Source organism: Eretmochelys imbricata, chromosome 6 (genome assembly GCF_965152235.1).
Source record: "Eretmochelys imbricata isolate rEreImb1 chromosome 6, rEreImb1.hap1, whole genome shotgun sequence".
NCBI lineage: Eukaryota > Metazoa > Chordata > Testudines > Cheloniidae > Eretmochelys > Eretmochelys imbricata.
In genome coordinates, this window is record NC_135577.1 from 126,095,031 (window position 1) to 126,118,438 (window position 23,408).

Sequence of the window (23,408 nt, forward strand, 5' to 3'; positions counted from 1 at the left end):
AGAGTTCAGAGTAGTAGTAATTGTACCAAAACTAGGATTTCATAATGCAGAATATAGCAACACAGAACTCTAAAAGGGCGTGTTATATAAAGATTTGCAAGCACAAAAACAAAGCAAGGAATAAGAATGACTACTATACTTGGCAACTTATAGATACACATTGTTCTGTTTAGCATTTCCCCAACTTTATTTAAAAGAAAAATGACGGTAGTTCACTAGACCAGTCAGGATTCCATTTCCTCTGCTTTCTTTCAAAAGAGTGGAATATCCACTTCAAAATGCATGCCAGAGTTGTACATAGCTCCTCATTGTACTAAGTACACAGGAGACTATAGTCTTCACTTGCTCATCTTCCAACTTTCCCCAGTCTGTGGTCTGTCTTTGGATCAGCAATAATTGCCTGAACTGCTACGATGGCTTCATTAATTTTTGTTTGCAGCTCTCGGAGTTCCTCTATATGCAGCAATCGAAGAATTTGGGCAGCTTCATTAAGAACAGCATCTAGTTCATTGGCAAAAGGAGAAATGGATTAATAGCTAATAAGCACTTTCCCTTTTAAAACATGGAGACACTCAGCCAAGAATAATTTCTAGAACAATTCAGTTGTATGAAAAGCTCAGAGCAAAAACTGAAGTATTCCAAATTTGCCATGAACCCTTTTGTAATAATGGGCCTGATTCTCAGGCCTGGCCAGCGTGTTCTGTGCAAGACCTAAGTTGGCTTTACACAACCTCTGTGGTACTCCAAATCTGAAGCTGCCCAGGATTAAGTGAACAAGGGAGCTGCAGCAGACCTGAAAATGAATTAGTTTTGAGTAGTAGTTTAATGGTAAAAACGATATCTGTGGCAGTCAGAGTATACTAGACTGTAGACAGTTAACCATTATTCACTCAAACAGAGAGCACATCAGTTTGTACTATTATGTCTGGCTCAAGTATGCTACCTGCAAACCAATAATCAAAACACAGCAGATCAACACTGGTTCCTTTGGCAACCATTAAATCAACAGAAGTCCTCTGCCAGGAGAAACAAGGTTTTATAAACAAGACACTTTCAAAAGGATAAATCCTTCCTGCAATAAACTATGTCAGTCTTTATATGGCAGCAACATGTAAACATTATCCTGAGACATATTCTACTCTATCAATATACCAGTAGTCTTCTACTTTTATGCTCCAGCAGAAGATGGAAGAACTTTTGTAAACAAATTCCTGCAAGTAAGAAAAACCATCCCTTTTTGGCTTCTATCAGCTTCTGGAAAAATTATGCCTTTTTACTGTACATGTCATGTACTTCTAGAGATTAACTATGTACTTAGTCCAATGCAGCATCATGTTTAAAACAGCATATAAAGAATAAAATCTCTTACCTCCTGTGTCAAAACCAAGAATGTGCTTTTCTAAAGCAACAGGCAAACCCTTAAAGGAAAAAAAAATTAAAATGCCATTAGAAATGCTTGGGAAAAAATTAGACTAAACTTTGGAATAAAATGGACCATAATTTTGCCCAACTAAAACACAAATGTGATCATTCCGGTTGAACCCACCTGAGTACCATGTTCCTCACAAGGACAGCATTTGACCCAGTTTAGTGCAATGTGTAATCTAGCTGTACATCAAAGGGAAAGTTTCATCCTTAACACCATTCCCTACGTTCGTTCATTCATTCATTCTCTTGCCTGCTCATAGAGCAGAGTGCACACTTTGGATCACCTTCCAGCTTTCGAGCAGATTGCGGTAGCCAAGTTTCTAAGTCCTATTTCTACAGCGTTGCTAATAGAAATGCCAAGACAATCTCACAGTGGCACCACTGTAAGGTTACGTCTACACTGCAGTGACGCAGCTACACCACTGTAGAGCCCCAGTTTAGACTTTTCCCCTCAACGTAGATAATCTACATCGCTGAGAAGTGGTAGGTACATCAATGGAAGAAGGTTTCTGAAGGCCTACATGCATCTACACCAGGGATTAGGTCTACCTAACTATGGTATTCAGGGCTATGAAAAATTTGCATGCCCTGAGTGACATGGCTAGATTAAAATTTAGTTTTAGGTGCAGACCAGGCCTAATAGTTTCAGCTGAGATTTTACTGGCTGGGAGACAGAAGTCCATGGACAAGGATAATACAAGACTACTTAAACACAAGAGGGAACAATCCAATTATTAAGGCAGTTCAAATTTTATGTAAGACTGAGAGGTCACAGCCAAACCAAGCAAATTAAGTTAAATGTAGCACAACACCCTCAGTCCAGCTACACAAAGGTTCCTAGAGCATGAGGAAAGTAAGTGGTCCTTTATATGCAATGTTCTCTCCATCTCCAACCTGTAAAGGGTAACTGTCAGATTCAAACTTTTATATTAAATTTCCTACCTCTTAGATTTTTTAAGTCTTTACTTGTAATCATCTAAAGTGTTATTTCCCACAATTTATTCTGTTTACCTCTTCTACTACATTCATCTGATACGATGAAAACAATTTTCTCTAATCAGTATCATACTGTACATTCACAGGATGCTATATGTGTGTATTGCAAATGCTCCAGAAGAACGTTAAATTTCAATGGAAACAATTTTTAAAATTTGTGAACCACTATAGATGTTTTCTATAAACACGCATTTAAAAAAAACCCAAACTTGGGACCTAAGTTGACCCTCATTGCCTTATGGGGCCTTAGAGGCCTGTGGACGTAAGTGAACTCAGTCAGTTCCTTGTGGACTGGTTCCCACATACAAAGAAACCCCACAAAGCTACAACTAGCATCTTCAGTCTTGAATGAGCGTGGACACACTTTCAAAACAGTCATGGCCCAATGTTTCAATGCAAATTCAGTGTTTAGGAACTACTCATGCAAGATCTACAGCAGGCTTTGAAGCTACTACTCAGAAAGCTGTTACCCACATATGAAAGCCCCTAGCTTCCAGGGGCCAGATAATCCATGTGAAATTCTTCGTTTCAGAAGAAAGCGAAAAAAAATATTTCTACAACGTAAACATGACAACAACCAGTTGTAAACTGGTGACTTGTTAGTTTTAAAGTGTGTTGGAGGACTGAGGCCACTAATGTTACTTTTCTGATGAGAAATACTATTTGGTAATGCCTCCTTCCCACATGGACATGGTGTCAGCTCTCTGTCCCTGGAACAGAGAGTCCTTTTGGTGATACACAGTGATCTATGGCTCTCATAGCAGCTGTTCATCCTGGCAAAGCAGCAGGGAAGTCATTCTCTTCCTGGATCATGTGGTATCTGTTATTGGGGCAGGCAAGGAGCTGTGGGAGCAACAGATGTTTCTGCAGCAATAGTGGGTGTGCTCTTATTCCCCCGGTGGCTCCAGGCTTTTTGCCCAAAGTGATTTTTAGTTCTCTAATGGTGAGCTGGCAACCTGAAATTAGGCCCTGACTACAATACATAAAGAAAAGGAAACAAGTGGTCATTTAAAATCCCCTCCATCCACTACACTAATTCACTTTACAGACTCATGTCCAGGAAGAATCAAATTTAATAAGCAACCAATTTCAATTTTGTGTGACCAAAAATAATTGAAGTCACCTATCGTTTTTGCAATCCAGTGCAAATAAAATGAAAGCCTGCCTGATTTCAGGCTGTGCAAAACCTTTGCTTCAAGACTAGCCATTCCATGCACGTTTTATCCAGCATGGAAGTGTCACTAAAATTTTAAATACTAGTCCCTTAAAATAGAGGGCTATCTTTTCTTTAGAAGCACTGAGGGATGCCATTATACAATTTGTTATACAAGACAGTTATTGTTTTCCAGTGACTCTAGTATACATTTATACCAGATGACGTAAGCAGTGCTGCATTGAATCATGTGCACTGTACAGCAAGGTCTAGACAATATGGTGGTAAAAATGCCCTTGTCCGTTTTACACTTGAGCTCCTGAACCAGCCCCTGGGGTATTCGTTAACTCGTGCTGACCGTTAATGGCCCTCTCAAAGGGCCACTCTGTTGGCCAGGTTCACTGGAGCACATTGGACTTGACCTACCCCTTCCTACCTCTGACACTCCCTATGTCAGAAAAACCCCAGGAATCAGATGCTGTCTTAAGGCAGCTTTATATCCCCTTTGTGCCATAAAGAGGCTTTATGAAGGGATGAGAATGTGGTCTTGTGGCAAGACACCAAAATAATTAATGTAACTACTTCCTCTCCCTTGTGTCTACTGTAAAGACTTTACAGTATGGACACTGATTGCAAACCTTTAAATACTGTAATACAGATAAAATGATCTTGTACTGAAAGTTTCTTATGTTTATAGACGGAATTTGTTTTCATATTTCAAATATACCTAAGGTACATTACAGGAATTGGAAAGTGTTCATATTCAAGTCAGTGATAAAAGTTCCTCTTCAGCTAAAAGTATAATCAGAATCTTAGTCTAGACTCTGATTAAATATTGACCTAGAGCTATAAAGTGTCAGTTAAAAAAAATCCTAGTCCCTATTTAAGTAAGTAAATCTACTGACCTTAAAAGATGCAGTTTTTGAGAGTCCTAACCAACTTAAGTTTTCAGTTTATTCACAGAGCTGGTAAAGAACAGGTGGGGTTGTGCAAGTCTCCCCACAGAGTCCTGGCAGCATGCCTCATCCTTCAGTTGGAGAAATCATCTCTAGGAGTTCCATTTCTACATCCATTTAATCCTTAGCCATTGTGTTGAGGCTGCCAAGAATGTCAGTACGACAATTTTTATGCAGAGTCTTGTCCAAGGGGCACAGGAAAGAGACCATAGCTTCACTGAAAGCAGTTATTTAATAGCCATCAGACAGCTCAGGTTGGTAGTGTCCAAAGTTGGGCAAAGTCTGAAAAGTTTGTTACCCTCTCTATCCCATTAAATTCCTAATGATTTAACTTCTTAAAAGACATTTTGATCAATTTGGCACCTTTGGTCTTTCTTCCTCCTAGAAGGTGTGTTGTGGAAGATCCAGTAGTTCATTATATAATCTATTTATTCTGCTAATCTGATTTCCCAACTCTATGCAGCACCACCAAGTTGTGTACATTCATTAACTAAGTATCTGAGTGGTTATGTTACCAAAACACTCATCCTCTCACAAACCGATTTCCTCCTTACTATTTGTCTTGGTCACTTACTGCATCACTCTAAAAATTTAGTCCATAAGAACTCTGGGCTAGTTACTGGCTCGTTCTATGCCTTCTGTGAAGAGCCAAACACACCTCTGGGAACTACAAAATATTAACAGATAACCCTGATTGCCGAAAGTAGAGAACAAAATGGAATTCTACCCTCTCCCAAAAAAAGAATAGGGTTATGTTTTCTCATAGCAGTTACTAGTGGGGGGGCATGGCGGGGAGAAATCAAACTTCTGTTTTCCTACTCCAACACCGTAGTGACGCAAGTCACAGCAGCAGAGGGTTAGCTTTCAATTTTACAAGCTTAACATCCTATAACTGAAATTGATATCGTAATCTCAGCTGTTCACATTTCTCTTCTGGTAATAGTTTTAAAATCTAATTCAACCACTAAGGTACTGTGACAGTGCACCTCATATTGGTCATAGTAATATTATGATGATAGGATTATGGCATAATAATGATGCATTTCATACAGGATGGGTCATGTAAGAGGTCATTGGAAAAGTTATGATTTGCTAAATATGATTATCCTATTTGTATGCATGTATCATTTTTGTATCTGAAGTTATGAATATTGACTATATATATATATATATCTGTATTTCAAATGTGGTTACACCTGGGTAACACCCACTAGGCAAAATGCTTCCAGCCTAGACAGCTGGTGGTGAAGGGCCTATTCAGGATAATGGGCCATTAGGAAAAACAATAAGCCTTAGGAGAAGCTTATCCCCCACCTGGTGAGCCTTCCTGAGAACTCCAGACAGTCTGTCAGTAGTAGCTGCTATGACTCAAGGGCATCTGACCAGACCACATGACTCTATACTCCATTTCGGGTACCTGTATTTTTTCCACAAACTGGTCTGGGAACCAAGTTTGAAACAAAGGGTTCCCACTATATGGAAAAGCTATATAAGGCAGGGAGTGACATCATCTGTTCTTCACTCCTCCACAACTGAACACCTGAAAGAAGCTCTAAAAGAAAAGGACTTGGAATGGCAGCAGGGAGCCCAACTGCAAAGCAAGTGCAGCTTGTGCCTTGAGAATCTGCAAGCCTTCTTGTATCATCAGTCAGGGTGAGAAATAGCTAATTCACACCCAATCTTTCTAATATCCTAGGTTTAGTTTGTGGTTTTTTGTATTTACTAGGTAATCTGCTTTGATCTGTTTGCTATCACTTAAAATCTATCTTTTTTTAGTTTATAAACTTGTTTTATGTTTTGACCTAAACCTGTTTGCCTTTAAGTGAAGCGTCTGGGGAAAAAAAATCTCAACTTGGTTAACACGACTTTGTTGCATATTTCTCTCCATGTTGAGGGAGAGGTGAACCGGAAAATAAATTCATACCGGTTGGAGTTTCGACCAGGGCAGAGCGGTACAGCTCTGGGGTCCTAGGCTGGGAAGCTGGGGGTATCTTGGCTGTAGCCTCTCTATTGTTGGTTCATGCAGTGGCTGGACAGCTGGCATGTAACGGTAGCTCAGTGTGTCCCTGCCCGCGTGAATGCTGGTGGGAGTGTAGAACTGGGAGCAGTCTACAGCTTGTCCCAGCAGCACAGTGTGAGAGGGAGCCCAGGCTGATGGGTCAGAGGGCTCAGTGGAACCACCCAAGGTGCCACCTGGAACTGGGGAACCCATCACATGTACATTTACAGCCTTTGTTTATTGCACCACTGCTTACTAAGTCAGTGTGGGTTATAACTCAAGACTCATTTGTAGTCACCAGTTAACAAGTACAAGAAGTGCCATCTATTTATCATACAGTATGTGTTGCTGTGATGTAGGTATTATAAGGAATGAAGGGACCTGCTACTCTTGAGCACATATAGATGCTTTTTAGGAACAGTTCTGGACGATGCTTTGCCCTAAAGGTGTACAAGTTGCCTTTACTACCTGAACTCAGTACACCACACCAGCAGCTCGTACTGCAAGTAATGGAATGAATGGCCAGAATGTTTAAGAAACGACTCTGATAAACCAGAATTATTCCCCGTGAACATTCCTTCTGCGATGTTTGTCCAAAAGCATTCTGAATGCCTTACAAACCTATTAGTATTCAAAATGGCTCTGTAGCCATATTTGCACGGATATATTATTCATGCAATTCTTTAATTACGGAATTATACATCTCCGTCATTTCTCTTGGATGGGGGGGAAAGAGGCCCAGATTCTCTCCCAAACTCCCACAAAAGTCACATGAGAAGCTAGAAACAGCATATTCTACACTACAGAGAAGAAAATAAAATACTTCCACTTGTTTATTTAGCCACCACTGCTACTTGGAAACAAGAGTCAGCCCAGGACCTTTCTGCCAATTTCACTGAAATGATACTGAAACCTGTCGTAGTGTACATTACTGTAATGTTAGGGGATTGTGATTACACTCCATTAAGCAGTAAACTTTTGTTTAAATAACTATCATTTACAAATATAGCTATATTTGTAATATGAAAAATCACATGCATTTGATTATGCTTTGTGACTTTTCCTTTGCTCTTTCAGATTCAGGTTTGCTGTATGAAGTGGATAAATCATCTTCTGCTTCTCCTACCTGAATGCTACCACACACAAATAACATTTCTATATTTAAATGTACTTGACTGAACACTGTAAAGACTCATTACATCAGGTGGACTTGTGTTACATGCACATACCTCCTTTGATTGATTTGCCTTTCCTATGGCGTCCTGAGTCAAGCGCTCTTGAACCAAAATGCGAATTGCCTAGGAAACAAAATTTGAAGACCAACATAAGAATTCCATGTTGATGCATGTCTCTCCAGTACTCCAAGGAAGTCAAACAGCTTGAAGCAGCTTTAACCTCTACCAGAGGCTAGCTCATCCCCAGGATGAACTAGCCATGGTCCCCTCCCAAGTCAGCAGTACCTACTTTTGAGGCTATGCTGTCAGCTGCAAGGCCCCCAAAATTTTGCACTACTGGAACCTTTCCATTGAATGTGCTTTCTGCAGCTGGGAGTCCTTTGCGATGATCTAAGCCCTCATCCACGCGCACAGAATCTGAAGTAAATCTGGCTATTGAATTGTTTATAAAATGTGAAATCAAAAGGACCTGTAATATTTAAAAATGGGGGAAAAAAGTCCAGCCTTGATCTTGGATATCTTAGAATCCTTCTGCCCATCTGATTAATTTACTGGCTCCTGCACTTGGCAACTTGCACCACTCCAGGACTATTCATATTGATACAGGTCTGTATAAAGGCCTCTAAAAATAACAAGGGATATGAGCGAGCCACAATTCGACCATAACAAAGCAAAAAGCCTGCTCATTACAGCGGTTTCTCTCACCATTTCCTTGCTGAGTTATCCAAGTTTGACAAAAGCACTCAAAATTACTTCATGCATCACTTCACTTTCTATTTCTCCTGTTGCTTGGCATATGATTAAAGTTGACATGTGACATTACAAATTGATCTACGGCAATACAGAATTTTCTTTCAAACCAGGGGAGCTAGCATTGAGAGAGATTAATTTGACTAAGAATATGAATTTGTTTAGTATATCTCATGAAATCATTACATCTCGGATGATCATCAAAATAATGAGACGTGGCAAAAAGAAAATTATTTTAGCACAGTTGGTACCTGTGAGGAAGATGTTCTCCCCGGCCAACTTCTCAAAATGTTAGTTGGGCAAAGAGAACATAAAGGAATTTTTGCTTTACTAGCTACTAAGGTTTAGTAAATTTTAGCTGGAACTCGTTCTCTCTTAGGTTTTTCTAAAGCAGCCATTGTATAACATCCAAGTATTAATTTAGATTATCACATTGTTCACATACAGATATTATGTATCACAAAATTGTGCACAAACCGCAATTCCACCGACACATTCTAGCAATATCAAGCCACGAGAACAAAATTAGGGTGGTTTATGTAGCCAGAACTGCCAACATGGAATTTTAGTCTTAACCCAGTTAAGAGCAAAAGAGCTCTCTCAGGATGTTCTTTGCCATACTCTCCTCTTGCCTGATTTGTTTTGTCATCCTCTCCACATTTCTGGTCCTATTCACTGCTTTTCTCTCAAATTTTTTTTTCCCCAAACACATTTACATAGAAGAACATAGTACAAATATAGTAGGGCTGTCAATTAATCGCAGTTAACTCGTGATGAATTGTGATTAATATTTTAAATCAAGATTAATTTGAGTTAATCGCAGTTTTAATCTCACTGTTAAACAATAGAATACCAATTGAAATTTGTTAAATATTTTGGATGTTTTCTACATTTTCAAATATATTGATTTCAATTACAACACTGAATACAAAGTGTACAATGCTCACTTTATATTATTCATTACAAATATTTGCACAGTAAAAATGATAAAGAAATAGTATTTTACAATTCACCTCATACAAGTACTGTAGTGCAATGTCTTTATCATGAAAGTGCAACTTACAAATACACTTTTTTGTGTGTTACATAACTGTACTCAAAAACAAAACAATGTAAAACTTTAGAGCCTACAAGTCCACTCAGTCCTATTTCTTGTCCAGCCAATCACTAAGACAAACAAGTTTGTTTACACTTACGGGAGATAATGCTGCCTGCTTCTTATTTACAATGTCACCTGACAGTGAGAACAGGTGTTCGCACAGCACTTTTGTAGCCAGCATTGCAAGGTATTTATGTGCCAGATATGCTAAACATTAGGACGCCCCTTCATGCATTGGCCTCCATTCCAGAGGACATGCTTCCATGCTGATGACACTCGTTAAAAAAATAATGTATTAATTAAATGAGACTGAACTCCTTGGGGAAGAATTGTAGGTCTCCTGCATATATTTCATGTTATGGCAGTCTCAGATGATGACCTAACACATGTTGTTGGTTTTAAGAACACTTTCACTGCAGATTTGAAAAAAAAGCAAAGAAGGTACCAATGTGAAATTTCTAAAGATAGCTACAGCACTCAACGCGAGGTTTAAGCATCTGAAACGCCTTCCAAAATCTGATCGGGATTGGGTGTGGAGCATGCTTTCAGAAGTCTTAAAAGAACACTCCGATGCGGAAACTACAGAACCCAAACCACCAAAAAAGAAGATCAACCTTCTGCTGGTGGCATCTGACTCAGATGATGAAAATGAACATGCACTGTTCTGCACTGTTTTGGCTCATTATCGAGCAGAACCCATCAGCATGGACGCAAGTCTTCTGGAATGGTGGTTAAGCATGAAGGGACATATGAATCTTTAGAGCATCTAGCACATAAATATCTTGCGACACCAGCTACAACCATGCCATGTTGAACACCTGTTCTCACTTTCAGGTGACACTGTAAACAAGAAGCGGGCAGGCTTATCTCCTGCAAATGTAAACAAACTTGTTTGTCTTGGTCATTGGCTGAACAAGAAGTAGGACTGAGTGGACTTATAGGCTCTAAAGTTTTACATGGTTTTATTTTTGCAATGGAGTTACTTTTTGTACATAATTCTACATTTTTAAATTCAACTTTCATGATAATGAGATTAACCTAATACAAGTACTGTAGTGCAATTGAAAAGTACTATTTTGTTTTTTACAGTGGAAATATTTGTAATCAAAAAATAAATATAAAGGGAACACTGTACACTTTGTATTTTGTGTTATACTGATTTCAATTACATTTGAAAGTGTAGACTACATCCAAAAACATGTTATTCTATTCTTGTTTAACATTGCGATTAATTTTTTAAATCGCCTGACAGCCCTAAAATATAGCAATTATTGCTGTCTAGCACTGGATATAGTGAAAATGTAAAAACTACATTTTTAACATAGCTATTACAGGTTTCCATATACTTCATAAGAAGGCATTACAAACTTCTAAATCCACACTATCTCCAAAACAAATTTACACTAGATTGTAGACTCTGCAGGGCAGGGACCTTATCCTTTCATTTGTCTGAAATACCTAGCAGGTTTTTGGTTGCTGAACAAAACAAAGCTTATAATAAAATGTGGAAATGATTTTGTTAGTTTGCTCCAATCCAGTACAATTATGTAAGAATACAGTTTTGAACTGAGATTCATAGAAGACTTCCAGAGTTCCATCACTGAACCACAGATCTTCTGTGCCTTTCAATTAGTACTTGGGATCGGAGCATAAATTAGAAAATTAATCAGCCAATTTGCTTTATCTGGCCACTAGAAAGTCTGATTAATTTACAGGATAAAATAAAATCTGCTTTAGTTAAGGCAAAGTGGAATGACAGTTATGTGGAAGAAGTACAGGACTGGAAGTCAGGAGAAACAGGTTCTAATTCTGGCTCTGCCACAGATTTTTTAAGAGACTCTGGACATATCACCTAGCCTCTGTCTTTAAGTTTCTCCCATCTCTAGAATAGAATACCATTATTTATCTCACAGGTGTGTTGTGAGGTTTACATTCATTAACATTTTTAAAGCATTCAGAGATGCTGGAATAAAAGGCATGAAATAAGTGCAAAGCAGTAGCTTTAGATGGCTCAGAAGCATTCCAAGTACTGAACACGAATTCTCAGATAACGACTTCAGGAATTCTACCACCATTTGTTGAAAATCTTTGAATGCCCATATCTTCAATTTGGAAGATCATTTTTCTTTTACTCCAACCAGAAATTAAGTACAAAATGTATTAGCAGACAAACTTTTATTTGCACCTAAAAAATCAAAAGTTACTGTCTTCACACACCATGTTATGGGTGAATTTGTTTCCTGGTAGATAATAGTTGCTCAGACCAGATTCCCAAAAGATGAAAAACTAAAGATGTGAACCTCACCTTAAGCATTACCAAATAGTCGTCATGTCGCTGGATTTGAAGAAGGTTAGCCAAAGCCATCACTCCAGCCTTAAAGTCAGGATTATTCACTGCAAGATAAATACTGTCATTATATTTGGTTCTAAAATGCAGGTCAGATTTCTAGCTCTGCATGTATCAGACTGATCACAAATTTGAATAAGGGGTTCACAGTAACTTGCATGAGTAATCCCACAAGACTACATAGGTGAGTAAGGGATTCACAATCTGGCAATATGTTTGTTTAACCTACATTTCATTTTATAAAGCAAGCAAACCCTGAGAACTGCTGAGCAATTAAAGTGAAGCTGTATTCTGAAAACTGATTATATAAAAATGGCAATAAAGTGTAATTAGCATTATTTTCAACCCAGTATGCATGTTAAATACATGGAAATGTCTTAAGAAGCAGAAGGCCAGTCCGGAACAGCAGGGACCAGAGACAGTCAGAATGCATTGTGCTCTTGGGCGATCAGCACCAGCTCCCAGGGCTGGGTGTCTTGCTCCCCTCCAGGAGCCAGCACAGGGACCGTGGCCAGGCACATCCCCTCCCCCACAGACACGGGCCCCTTGCCTGGGGAGCAGCCACTGCCCCGGCCCCCCGGAATACCCCTTGCCCCCCCCGGGGACTCCACCGGGCCCCTGGACATCATCCATACTCCTATTGTACGGGCAACTGCCAAAGTCCCACAAGGTACCGAGGGAGACTGGGTCATGTGATGGGGAGGCTGATGTCGCCATGGACACCTCCCGGTCACATGACAGGTTCTCCCCACCACCATAACACTCCCGGATCATGTGATGGTGTCCTCCCCCCCCCCCCCCATTGCCATGACAGTGTGCAGGAGGGGGTGTTGACGGGGTAGCAACTAGGGACGTAAAATATTAGTAAACAGATATAATTTTAACAGATTCAAAGGGTAATTTTAAAAATATTTACATCCCAATAATGAATATAAATCAGAAGTTAAGAATTTTAGGACAAACGAAGCAAAGGGACACAAGGAGAAATCTATGGGCAGCAGAGTTAGAGAGAATAAGAGGGAGTTTTTTAAACATACAAGGAACAAAAAGAACCCTAACAATGGTACTGGTACATTACTAGATGGAAATGGTAGAATCATCATAATAATGCAGAAAAGGCAGAAGTGTTCCATCAAATTGTCTTTTCTATGGGGGAGGGGGAGAGAGATGATAAAATCTCATCCTATGGTGATAACCACTTTTTCCATTCTGCTAGTATCTCCAGAGCAAGATAAACAGAAGCAACTAAAGTAAAACATTTTAAAATCAGAAGGTCCAGGTAAGTTGCATCCAAGAATTTTCAAAGAGCTGGCTGAGGAGTACACTGGACCAGTTACAGAAAACTGGAGGAAAGCTAATCTTTTGCCAATTTTTAAAAAGGCTCAATGGCATGATCCAGGTAATTATAGGTAAGGCTAAGATTACGTCACGGAGGTCGCAGAAGTCACGGAATCCATGACTTCCAGAGACCTCCGAGACACTGGGGCACCACAGCTGCCCAGCTGCTGTGGGGAGGACCAGGCAGCTTCCCAGCAGCTGCCACAGGCAGGGGTGAAGGGGGAGCCGGAAGCTGCCCAGCCCTGTAGGGCAGTGAGGGATCCCTCCCAGCCCCATGGGCAGCAGAGGGACCCCAGAGCTCCCCAGGTGCTACCGGCGGTGTGGACCCCTGCAGCTCCCAGCCCCCACAGGCAGCGCCCCGCCCCACAGCTCCTAGTTACCAAGAGCAGTGGGGGACACCCCCCCACACACAACTCCCAGCTACTGGCCAGTGGTGGGAGGCCGCAGCTCTCAGCCGCTGCATGCAGCGGGGCCAGGTGCTGGACCCTCCTCTCTCCCCATTTTGTCAGGGATGTTTTTAGTAAAAGTCAGGGACAGGTCACAGCTTCTGTGACTTTTTGTTTATTGCCCATGACCTGTCCATGGCTTTTACTAAAAATATCCATGACAAAATCAGAGCCTTAATTTTAGGCCTGTCAGCTTGACATCGATCCTGGGACTCAAATACTTAAAGGAGGGTAAAGTAATTAATGCAAATCAACATGTTTTTAGAAAATAGATCCTATCGAACTAACCTGATATTTTTCATTAAATTACAAGTTTGGTTGATAAAGGTGGTGTTGACATAACATCCTTAGACTTCTGTAAGTCATTTGACTTGGTACCACATGACATTTTGATTAAAAAAATAGAACTAAATAAAATTAACGTAGCTCGTATAAAATGGATTAAAAACTGGCTAACTGATAGGTCTCAAAATGTAACTGTAAAATCATCATCAACCGGGTATGTTTCCAGTGGGATCCCACAAGAATCAGTTCTTGGCCCTATGCTATTTAAGCTTTTTATGAATAATCTGAAAGCAAACATGAAATCATCACTGATCAAGTTTGCAGACAACGCAGAGATTGGGGAAATGGTAAATAATGAAGAGGACAGGGATCTGGATCACTTGGTAAAGTGTGTTTACCAGTTTGCTTCTGGGAATGTCACATGGGACTGCGTTAAAAGCATTAATAAAAATCAAGACATAGCATGTTGATTGCTCTCCCCCATCCACTAGTCCAGTAACCCTGTCAAAGAAGGAAATTAGATTGGTTTGGCATGATTTGTTCTTGACATTCATGTTGGCTATTACTTATCAACTTATTATCCACTAGGTGCTTACAAATTGGTCACTTAATAATTTGCTCCAATATCTTTCTAGGGATCAAAATTATAGTGTAATTACCCAGGTCATCTTTTTACAGATACGTACTATTGTTTGCCCTTCTCCAGTCCTCTGGGACATAACCCATCCTCCTTGAGTTCTCAAAGAGAACACTAATCATTCCGACATTGCTTCAGCTAGTTCCTTAAGTACTTACGGTGCACTTCATCAGGCCCTGCCGACTACACTACATCTAGACTAGACTAGACTATTATTTAGAATATTCTCTTTCCCCCCGCCCCCCTTCTTCTGGCTTGCGTTCCTTCCTCCTCATGCCCAAATAAAACTCTAGGTATTTTGCTCTACAGGAAAAAGATTCTCCCACCAAAACAAGCTCTTCATCAATCCAATTCAAAAAGACTGAAATTAATATGGAGTAGCTATTTTGGAGCAAAACACTAGCACTCGTCTCTCCTTCAGTATAAATGCAGAATCTTGGGAAATAAAGCTTTCAAAACGAACATCAAAAGACATAGCATGCCCTGAGATAGGTATTTTCAGTACAGGATTAGAATATCGGAACCCACAAATTTCAAAAACTCAGAAGATGATTTTCTCAATCTATCTGGTATCCAAAATGCTAAAATATTGACTTTCAGGTTCTCGCTTAAAATATACATAGAGGTTGTAGATTTAAGTGGAACAGATTGAAGGAAGATGTAACAACAAAAACGTTTTTCTAGAGATCAAAAAGATAAAGTTACTGCATACTTACCATCCAAGTTTATCAGTGGCTCTGCATTTTTTGCTGCATTATCAGTATTTTTAGCACCGTCAGGCGTGGAGTCCTTATACTTATCAGCTGCCAAAATAAAAACAGTTTTGCTTCATGAATGTAAAATTCAAGTGAGAGCTAATAATTAGTTAAAAATTAATAGAGCTCAAAAGCATAGAAAAAAGCATTATTAATGCACATTGTTAGCTGCAGTTGGGCCAGCTGCATTTTCACCACACGGTGGAAGACTGGCAGCCAAATCAGTTTGTAGAGGTTTCAGTTGTTTCCCCACTACTGAAACGCCAGAAGAGTAAGATTCTAATAAACCTTACTCAAGTAGGAGTTGTTACTACTGCCTACGTACTAGCTCAAAGGAACAATTCAATTGATTCTTGTAGAGTTAAGAACTACTATAAAAAAAGGTTGTCAACTAGCTTTCCAAGCTAGAGCCGCTTCAATATTAATGAAGGTGACATTCAGTAATCACTCTAGATGGGACCATTAGTCACACATTTCAGTTGACCCTGATCCTTGGACATTGGATGGATGAGTATGACACTTTACTATACAACTGACACCATTCCTATTAGATAACATGATAGGAATATTGCCATTTGCTTTCATATTGGGGAAAAAAATTAAGTATATCTTGCTAAGAACATGTGACTTGTTATTTCTGAAGATCAAAGATATGCTGAAGACAGACAAAGATGTCTTTTCTGCACCTCCGTGCCTCACATTGATCCCATAGTGAAGTCAACTCTGTGTATTACTTCAATCCTTCCTCTGCCAACAAACTAGGAAACCAATTTTGAGTTTGCTGTTAAAAATCAACCCAGAGAAGTTGCTCTGGAAAGGAGAAAAAACTCTTATTTTGAATGTTACAAAATAAAAATAGGAATTCATAAAAACGCTGAAAGTAAATTACACCTTTTTAATAAACAAACTTTCTGTGTGTTCTCCTTGCCTCAGTTTGAAAAATCCTGTAAAATATTAACAAAAATCATTCAAAACCATTTCCCTACCACCTTTAAGTAAAGGTATTTAAAAAATCAACCATACCATTATCTCCATACTCAAGCCTAACAGCTAACCCAAGAAGCCAATCAATTGTTTCCTGTCGTTCTTGTATCTTGAAGGGACAGTTAACATCTTTCAGATACTGTAGAAGAGAAAAAAAGGGAAAACACATCCATCATCATGGCTGGTTGGGAGAGAACATATCCACGAACGAGTCAACAGGGCAGAACTGCTTTGATAAATAAGCATTATGGACAATCACCTCTTCTATCAAGCTCTGTATTGTCAGAAGGCTAGTATTAATGAATGATGTCATCCTGAAATTCGTTATATTCCCACTGTGGTTCCTCTGAGGCATTTCAGTGCTTCCCATGCCACAATTCATCCATGTCTCTCATCTTAGTACAGTAAAAGCTTTTTTATCCGGCTTGTTGGGGGAATGTCGATGAGTGAGTGAAAAATGCCGGTTAACTAAGAGGGAGTGAGTTTGGGTGTGGGAGGGGGCACGGGGCTGGGTCACGGGAGGGGGTATGGGCTCTGGGAGGGAGCTCGAGGCAGCAGCTTGGGGTGTGGGAGGGGTTTTGGGGTGCTGGATTGGAGGGGGGGCACTCATCTCAAGAAGCTCCCTGCAAGCGGCAACCTGTCCCGGCTGCTCCTAGGCAGAGGTGCAGGAAGTGGCTCTGCGTGCTGCCCTCACCCCGCCTTGATCACTAGCTCCGCAGCTCCCATTGCCTGGGAACCGCAGCCAATGGCAGCTGAGGGGGTGGTGCGTGCAGGTAGAGGCAGCATACAGCTGCCGCCTAGGAGCAGCTGGGACAGGTCGCGGCTTGTGGGGAGCTGCCTGAGGTGAGTGCCCTACCCACAGATCCCAAAACCCCTCCCACACCCCAAGCCCCCTCCTGCACCCAAACTCCCTCCAGAGCCTACACCCCACACCCCCTCCTGGACCCCAACCCCCAGCCCCGCACCCTCTCCCACACTAGGAGCAGCTTCCAGAGAGCCACACGGAGCCAGCCTTGCTGGCCCCAAGCCAACTGGACTATACACTGGACTTTCTATGAAGATTAGAAATGCCGGTTTATAGAGCTTTCCAGTTGGTATAGGGCCGGATAACACAGCTTTTACTGGAATCATATCTGCTTCTGAGCTAGTGAATAATTGATGTTTTCCTTATAATATTATACACAAGAGATTTAAGACACTCTAAAACATTCTAATTAAATTTATATTTTATGCCATCACCCTGACCCGCCACATTTCTTCCAACAACACAAGCAGGGAAAGCAAAGGACAGGTCAGAAAAACTGAAGAACTACACCTCCAGTGCTTTAGGGCTCAATTCTACAAAGTCCTGAGCACTTTAGCCTCATCCCTCAAGACACTGAAGCATGCAAGTAGTCCCACTGAAATAAATGTGCTGAAAGACTAACGGCTTTGCAGCATCAGATCCAGAGAGTGTTCAGCACCTTGCAGGATTGTGCCTTCAGACAGAAAGGAATGTGGATGTCACACACAGACAGTGAGGAGAGTGTCAAAGTGTTCATGCACAGCAGGTCTGCCACAAATAGATGGCTGTCTACCATGCTTTCTGCACACAGTGGACAATCATCCATCAGAAGTAGCAACAGATGGAGTTGGCTACAGTAGACCTTTATATGCTGCTAAAACTAGGATTATCTGATCCTAGTCAGTTTCCACCTTGGTGTATAGTTTCATTTAGAGAAAAACTGACTATTTTTAGTCCCTTTCCTTCTGCATCAAAGGCAGAAATACCTTATCCAGTAAGGAAAGAGGTAAAGATACCAAATATTGCAAAAACTGATAGTGTTTAGATTAAAGTGGAAATTATGTACAACAAATTAAAGCGTTCAATCACCCCTGCATTTTGGTTTCTGTAAGATATTTAGATTTCTAGCAAATTTCGAATTCATCATTTTTCCCCTTTCATACATATTTGTTGTATGCAGTGCTGTTATAGCCACCTTGGCCCCAGGATATTAGACAGTATGGTTGAGGGAATATCTTAGATTGGACCAACTTCTGTTGGTCTCTTCTTCAGCTTTGTGTAAGCACAAAAACTTGTGTCACACACCAACAAAAATTGGTCCAATAAAAAAAATATTCCCTCACCCACCTTTTCTCTCAAATATATTTGTTGTAACATATAAATTGAGTAAAAAGAGAAATGGTTTATCACCAAAAACTACCACCACACATAGGCTATAATGTGTTCTACTATTTCAGGTACAAAGTTACCTTTTCAAAGGCTTTAGGCCATTCATCATTGTGTATGTTTCTTAGATTTCCTCGGTCTTCAATCTTGTAGTGTCTGATTTTCTGGTCTTCGAGCCAGACAATAAAGTTTCTAAATTCTGTTTCATCTAAAGCCAGAAATAAAAATAAGCTAAGAAATAAATCAGAATAAAGTAATGTTTTCTTAGAAACAGAAGTCAATGAGGGAAGAAGCAGGCCCTTAAATTCTGATCCACTGCATGGAGGTAATTTAAATACCTGTGTCCCCAGCCAATTAATTTTCTTTTTAAATTCTATTGTCCAGTGATTCCAATAATACACCTTAATTTATAATCTTTCACCATGTGGTCTCTTGGTGAGAATTTACTTGAGTGTTTAATCATGTTAAAAAATGGGCTTAATCTTCTAATCAGTCAACAACAAGAACAGATTTTTGTCAGAAAATGTAGTTATAATTACAACTAAGCAAAGTATGAAGAGAAAGGAGAACAAAGCAATGATAGGAAAAAATTGCAATTCAATACTCTATCAAGTCACAGGTTACAAGACAGATTGGCTAGCAGGTCACTGAAACAAGGATGCTACATTTTGTAATGTGCATCAACACTGTCTTGTAAAGACAACATTCATATATATGATACATGTACACGCCCCTCTACCCCCTCATGAGGCACTGCAGAAAGAATTTTGTTCCTGATCAGTGATCCAGGACATAATAATAAAATATTAAAAACTGTCCATGCAGATTCTTAGGGTGAGATAATTAAGATACTGTGCTAAATTACATTAAATCAGAAACACATAATGGCCCCAGCAGTATCTGTATCGATCTGTGAAAGCATTCTTAGTCAGAATGCAAAATTTCAGTGCTTAGAGTATGGGTGTTATTTCACTTTTCAAAATTTCCTGTCAGTCTAGTTTCTCGGAGGCTAGTGTCCCAAGCTAGCGTACCATCACACTAGAGCTTAGGCATCTGGATGTCTCGAGTGACGAAGCACTGTGCATGCTCAGACGCAGAAAAACATATGCCTAGGAAACTTTTTTTGCAAAAACTTAAGCATTGAGTGAGTTCAGGCACCTACAGGGTTCAGAGCAGATAAGCAGGGGTTTTGTGAATCCCAGTGGGGTTTGATTCTGGGATTTAGGCACTTAACATGGCAATTAAGCACCTAAGCCCCTTGGCGAATGTAGTCCTGGGTTTCCTGGCTCTCATTCAATGTAAAATGCTTATTTCAAATCTAACAGGTCCTACAGAACAATCACTAAATTAGACGAATTGAGGTCTGGGGATGGAGGGAGGGGTGCAAGATGGTTCTCTCTTTGGCCATGAGATCCGGAAAACAAAAACCTGCTCTTCAGTGATATAACACGTTAATTTCTACACACAGTTGATGGATGTTTTTAAGCTATAGTATCTCACATTGGCCCCTCAAAGCAGCAGGGCTATTTTGCATTGGTTCAGTGCTTAATATCCTGTAGCAAATTCTACTCCTGGACCTCGGACGAGGGTTAATTTTCAATCCTTGCAGTGAGCCATTCTTTCAGAAGGGGTGGAAATCGATATTCCCAATGCCTGAAAAAATGTTTTGGCAGAATAATGTACCCTAATCCTGTTGAAAGCAGAAGGGAAAAAACAAAAAAGAGATGTGCTCCCAACCTAAATGAAGTGGAACTGCCTGACAAGATAGATTTGATAAGGTAGACTCAACAGTGATCAAGGTGTACCACAAAGCACTTTAGACAAGCAACGATGGCAAATGTCAGTATGCAAGAACATCTCTTTTCCACTTTCTGAAGGAGCCACCATGGAAAAAGACAACAAACCACCTGAAGCTTAAAACTGAACACACAAGCCAAACTACACATCTATCGATCTATATATGTCTATCTCCCAAAAGACTACAGTAAAAGAACATTAAGGCTGCAAAAATCAAGCGCTGAAAAGTTAGGAAGTGCCAGAAGTAGGGATGCCTGTGCACATGCATTATGATACAGTCTATAATTACATGATCAGGTACTATTTTTTCCATAGGAACACCACCTGATTCAGTGAAGGTTTGACCTGCTCTGGGGAATGAATCAGGGCTATGTGTGAATGAGACCTGTCTGCAGGACAACTGTACCTCCTTGGTTGTTGATGTTGGAAGGTGTGTAGTGAACAAGGTAGGGATTGCAGGAAGAGAAAGGATGGTCTCATGGTAAAAAGTCAGCCAAATGGTGCACTGCAGAACTGGGTTTTATCCCTGCCTCTGGCACAGAGCTTCTACAGCAGGCTTGGTAGGTTACTTAAAACCAGACTTTTCACAGGTAGCAACTAAACTGTGTGTTCATTTTTTTAGGTGCCCAACTTGAGATCCTGGGATCTGAACTACAAAAGTGCTGAGCACTCACAGTTGCAACCAAAGTCAATCAATCCAAGCTGCGTCTGAACACATAAAGCAATATATAATGGAAAGCACTCTGAAAAATCAGTTACTAAGCATCTCAAACTGGACATCTGTGCCTCCTCCGGTCGATAACTGCAAACATGGGTATATAATATCACCACCTTAGCCCCCAGAAGTCTTGTGAAAATAAATTCATTACTGTTTGGGAAGCACTCAGGTACTGTTGTGATAAACACCATGGAAAAACTCATGAGGAAATAATTCTGTGATCAGGGAAGGGTTTAAATAGTGTGCGGTAAGGTAGGTCTAGGACCACATCCTTAACAACGAAGATGAAACAAAATATAGAATAGCTGCTCATTAACTAAGCAAATCCTATGCACGGAGACAGCAGCCTGTGGAAAAAAAATTGAATATGATCAGGTAATTACACACTATAAAACAATGCACACGCCCAGCTGAAGTAAGGTTGCACAGGCAACTTGAATTCTGGCATTTGCTAACTTTTTACAGTGCCACTTCACCACCTTCATAAATTAAATTTAAAATGAATTAAAAAATAAAAACACAGATTTTGACCAGAAACAGCCTTATCGTACATTGTCCAGGAACATCTCTTTCATACCCTGATTGCCAGGAAGGACAAAGCATGGATTTCAGAGTAGCAGCTGTGTTAGTCTGCATGGATTGTTAGTTAACACCATTCCTAACGCTGCCTTTCCCCAGTCCAGGCAAGCCCACAGTGGGGAATCCACCCACCCCAAACACACACTTTTCTCTCCTAGGGGGAGGGGAGGGGAGGACGCCGGGCCACGCAACCTTGTGTGCATGAAGCCAGCAATAAAGGCTGGAGCAGCTGCCGACCAGCAGCTGGGCATATGGGGCCAGAGGCGGCAAGCGTTTTTATTGGAGGGCGGAAGCCAAAGGGTCCGTAGCGCATTTGGGAGCAGCCCTGGAGCTCTGCAGGAGCCGGAGGGGAGGGGCGCTCTAAGGCCAAAGCTAGGGATGACGATAGGGGGGCTACCAAAGCAGAGGAGGACACGGTGCCCTGGGGGCCACCAGAGCGGGGGGGGGGGGGCGGGAGAGCAGGCCTGAGGGGGAAGGGACAGGTCAGCTTTTTTGGGGGCGGGGCATAGCAGGCCGGAGGGGGAAGGGCCGCGGGGGAGGGGGCAGAGTAGACCTGAGAGGGAAGGGGCAGGTCAGCTCTTTGGTGGGGGGGGGAGGGGGCAGACCAGGCCTGAGGGGGGAAGGGGCAGGGCGGCGGTGGCGGCGGGGGGGGAGGGGGCAGAGCAGGCCTGAGGGGAAAGGGCCGCGGGGGGGCGGGGCAGAGCAGGCCTGAGGGGGAAGGGGCGGGTCAGCTCTTTGGAGGCGGAGGCGGCGGGGGCATGGCTCAGGGTAGCCCGCGGACGGTGAGAAGGGCCCGGAGCAGCTTGCGGGAGGCGGAGCCCGCCCGGGGAGAGGGGCCCGCGGCCTCGTCCCCTCGCTCGCGGCGCCCGGCCCCGCACCTCTGCAGTTGAAGCCGGCGGGGTTGTGGTAATCCAGCGCCGTCAGCTTTCGGCGGAACATGGTCCCTCCGCGGGCCGCAGCGCCTCAGCCTCCGCGCAGCAGCCGCTCGCTCGCTCGCAGCGCCGGGCAGCAGGAGAGGGGCGGGGAGAAAGGGGCGGCCTAGGCCGCCCACTGGCTCAAGGCCGAGAGCGGCAGCGGCCGCGACCAATCGGCTGCCCGCGGAGCGAGCGCGAGGGACGACGCCAGCGGGGAGGCAGGCCGGCAGAGGGGTCTCGCGTTCAACCAACTTTATTGACAGCGCCACAGACGGACACGGGCAGGCAGCGGAGGGGCGGGGCAGAGGGATAAATGGCGGGGGGCGGGGCCGAGAGAGGGGGTGGGGGCTGTGGGCGGGGCTTAGGGAGGGAGAAGGGCAATTAGGGCACAGGGAGAGGCACAGATGGGGGGGAGGGCTACAGGTGGAGGGGGAGGGGAGGTGGCTGTGGGAGGGCTACAGATGGAGGGGGAGAGGAGGTGGCTGCGGGAGGGCTACAGATGGAGGGGGAGAGGAGGTGGCTGCGGGAGGGCTACAGATGGAGGGGGAGGGGAGGTGGCTGCGGGAGGGCTACAGATGGAGGGGGAGGGGAGGTGGCTGCGGGAGGGCTACAGATGGGGAGGGGAGGTGGCTGCGGGAGGGCTACAGATGGAGGGGGAGGGGAGGTGGCTGCGGGAGGGCTACAGATGGAGGGGGAGGGGAGGTGGCTGCGGGAGGGCTACAGGTGGAGGGGGAGGGGAGGTGGCTGCGGGAGGGCTACAGGTGGAGGGGGAGGGGAGGTGGCTGCGGGAGGGCTACAGGTGGAGGGGGAGGGGAGGTGGCTGCGGGAGGGCTACAGGTGGAGGGGGAGGGGAGGTGGCTGGGGAAGAGGTATGGGGTGGGG

At 42.4% G+C, this 23,408-nt stretch overlaps 1 protein-coding gene across 1 annotated transcript; it reads right to left on the reverse strand.

Annotated features, from left to right (window-relative positions):
• Window positions 1-160: 160 nt before the first annotated feature.
• Window positions 161-22,687, reverse strand: RTRAF (RNA transcription, translation and transport factor). The gene is made up of 8 exons (XM_077819634.1): window positions 22,491-22,687; window positions 18,602-18,726; window positions 16,388-16,487; window positions 15,326-15,412; window positions 11,862-11,950; window positions 7,762-7,830; window positions 1,370-1,418; window positions 161-501 (listed from the first exon to the last, which is right to left on the reverse strand). Exons 1-8 carry the CDS (start codon window positions 22,549-22,551, stop codon window positions 347-349), a joined length of 735 nt encoding a protein of 244 aa, XP_077675760.1. The 5' UTR covers window positions 22,552-22,687; the 3' UTR covers window positions 161-346.
• Between the last annotated feature and the right edge of the window lie 721 nt (window positions 22,688-23,408).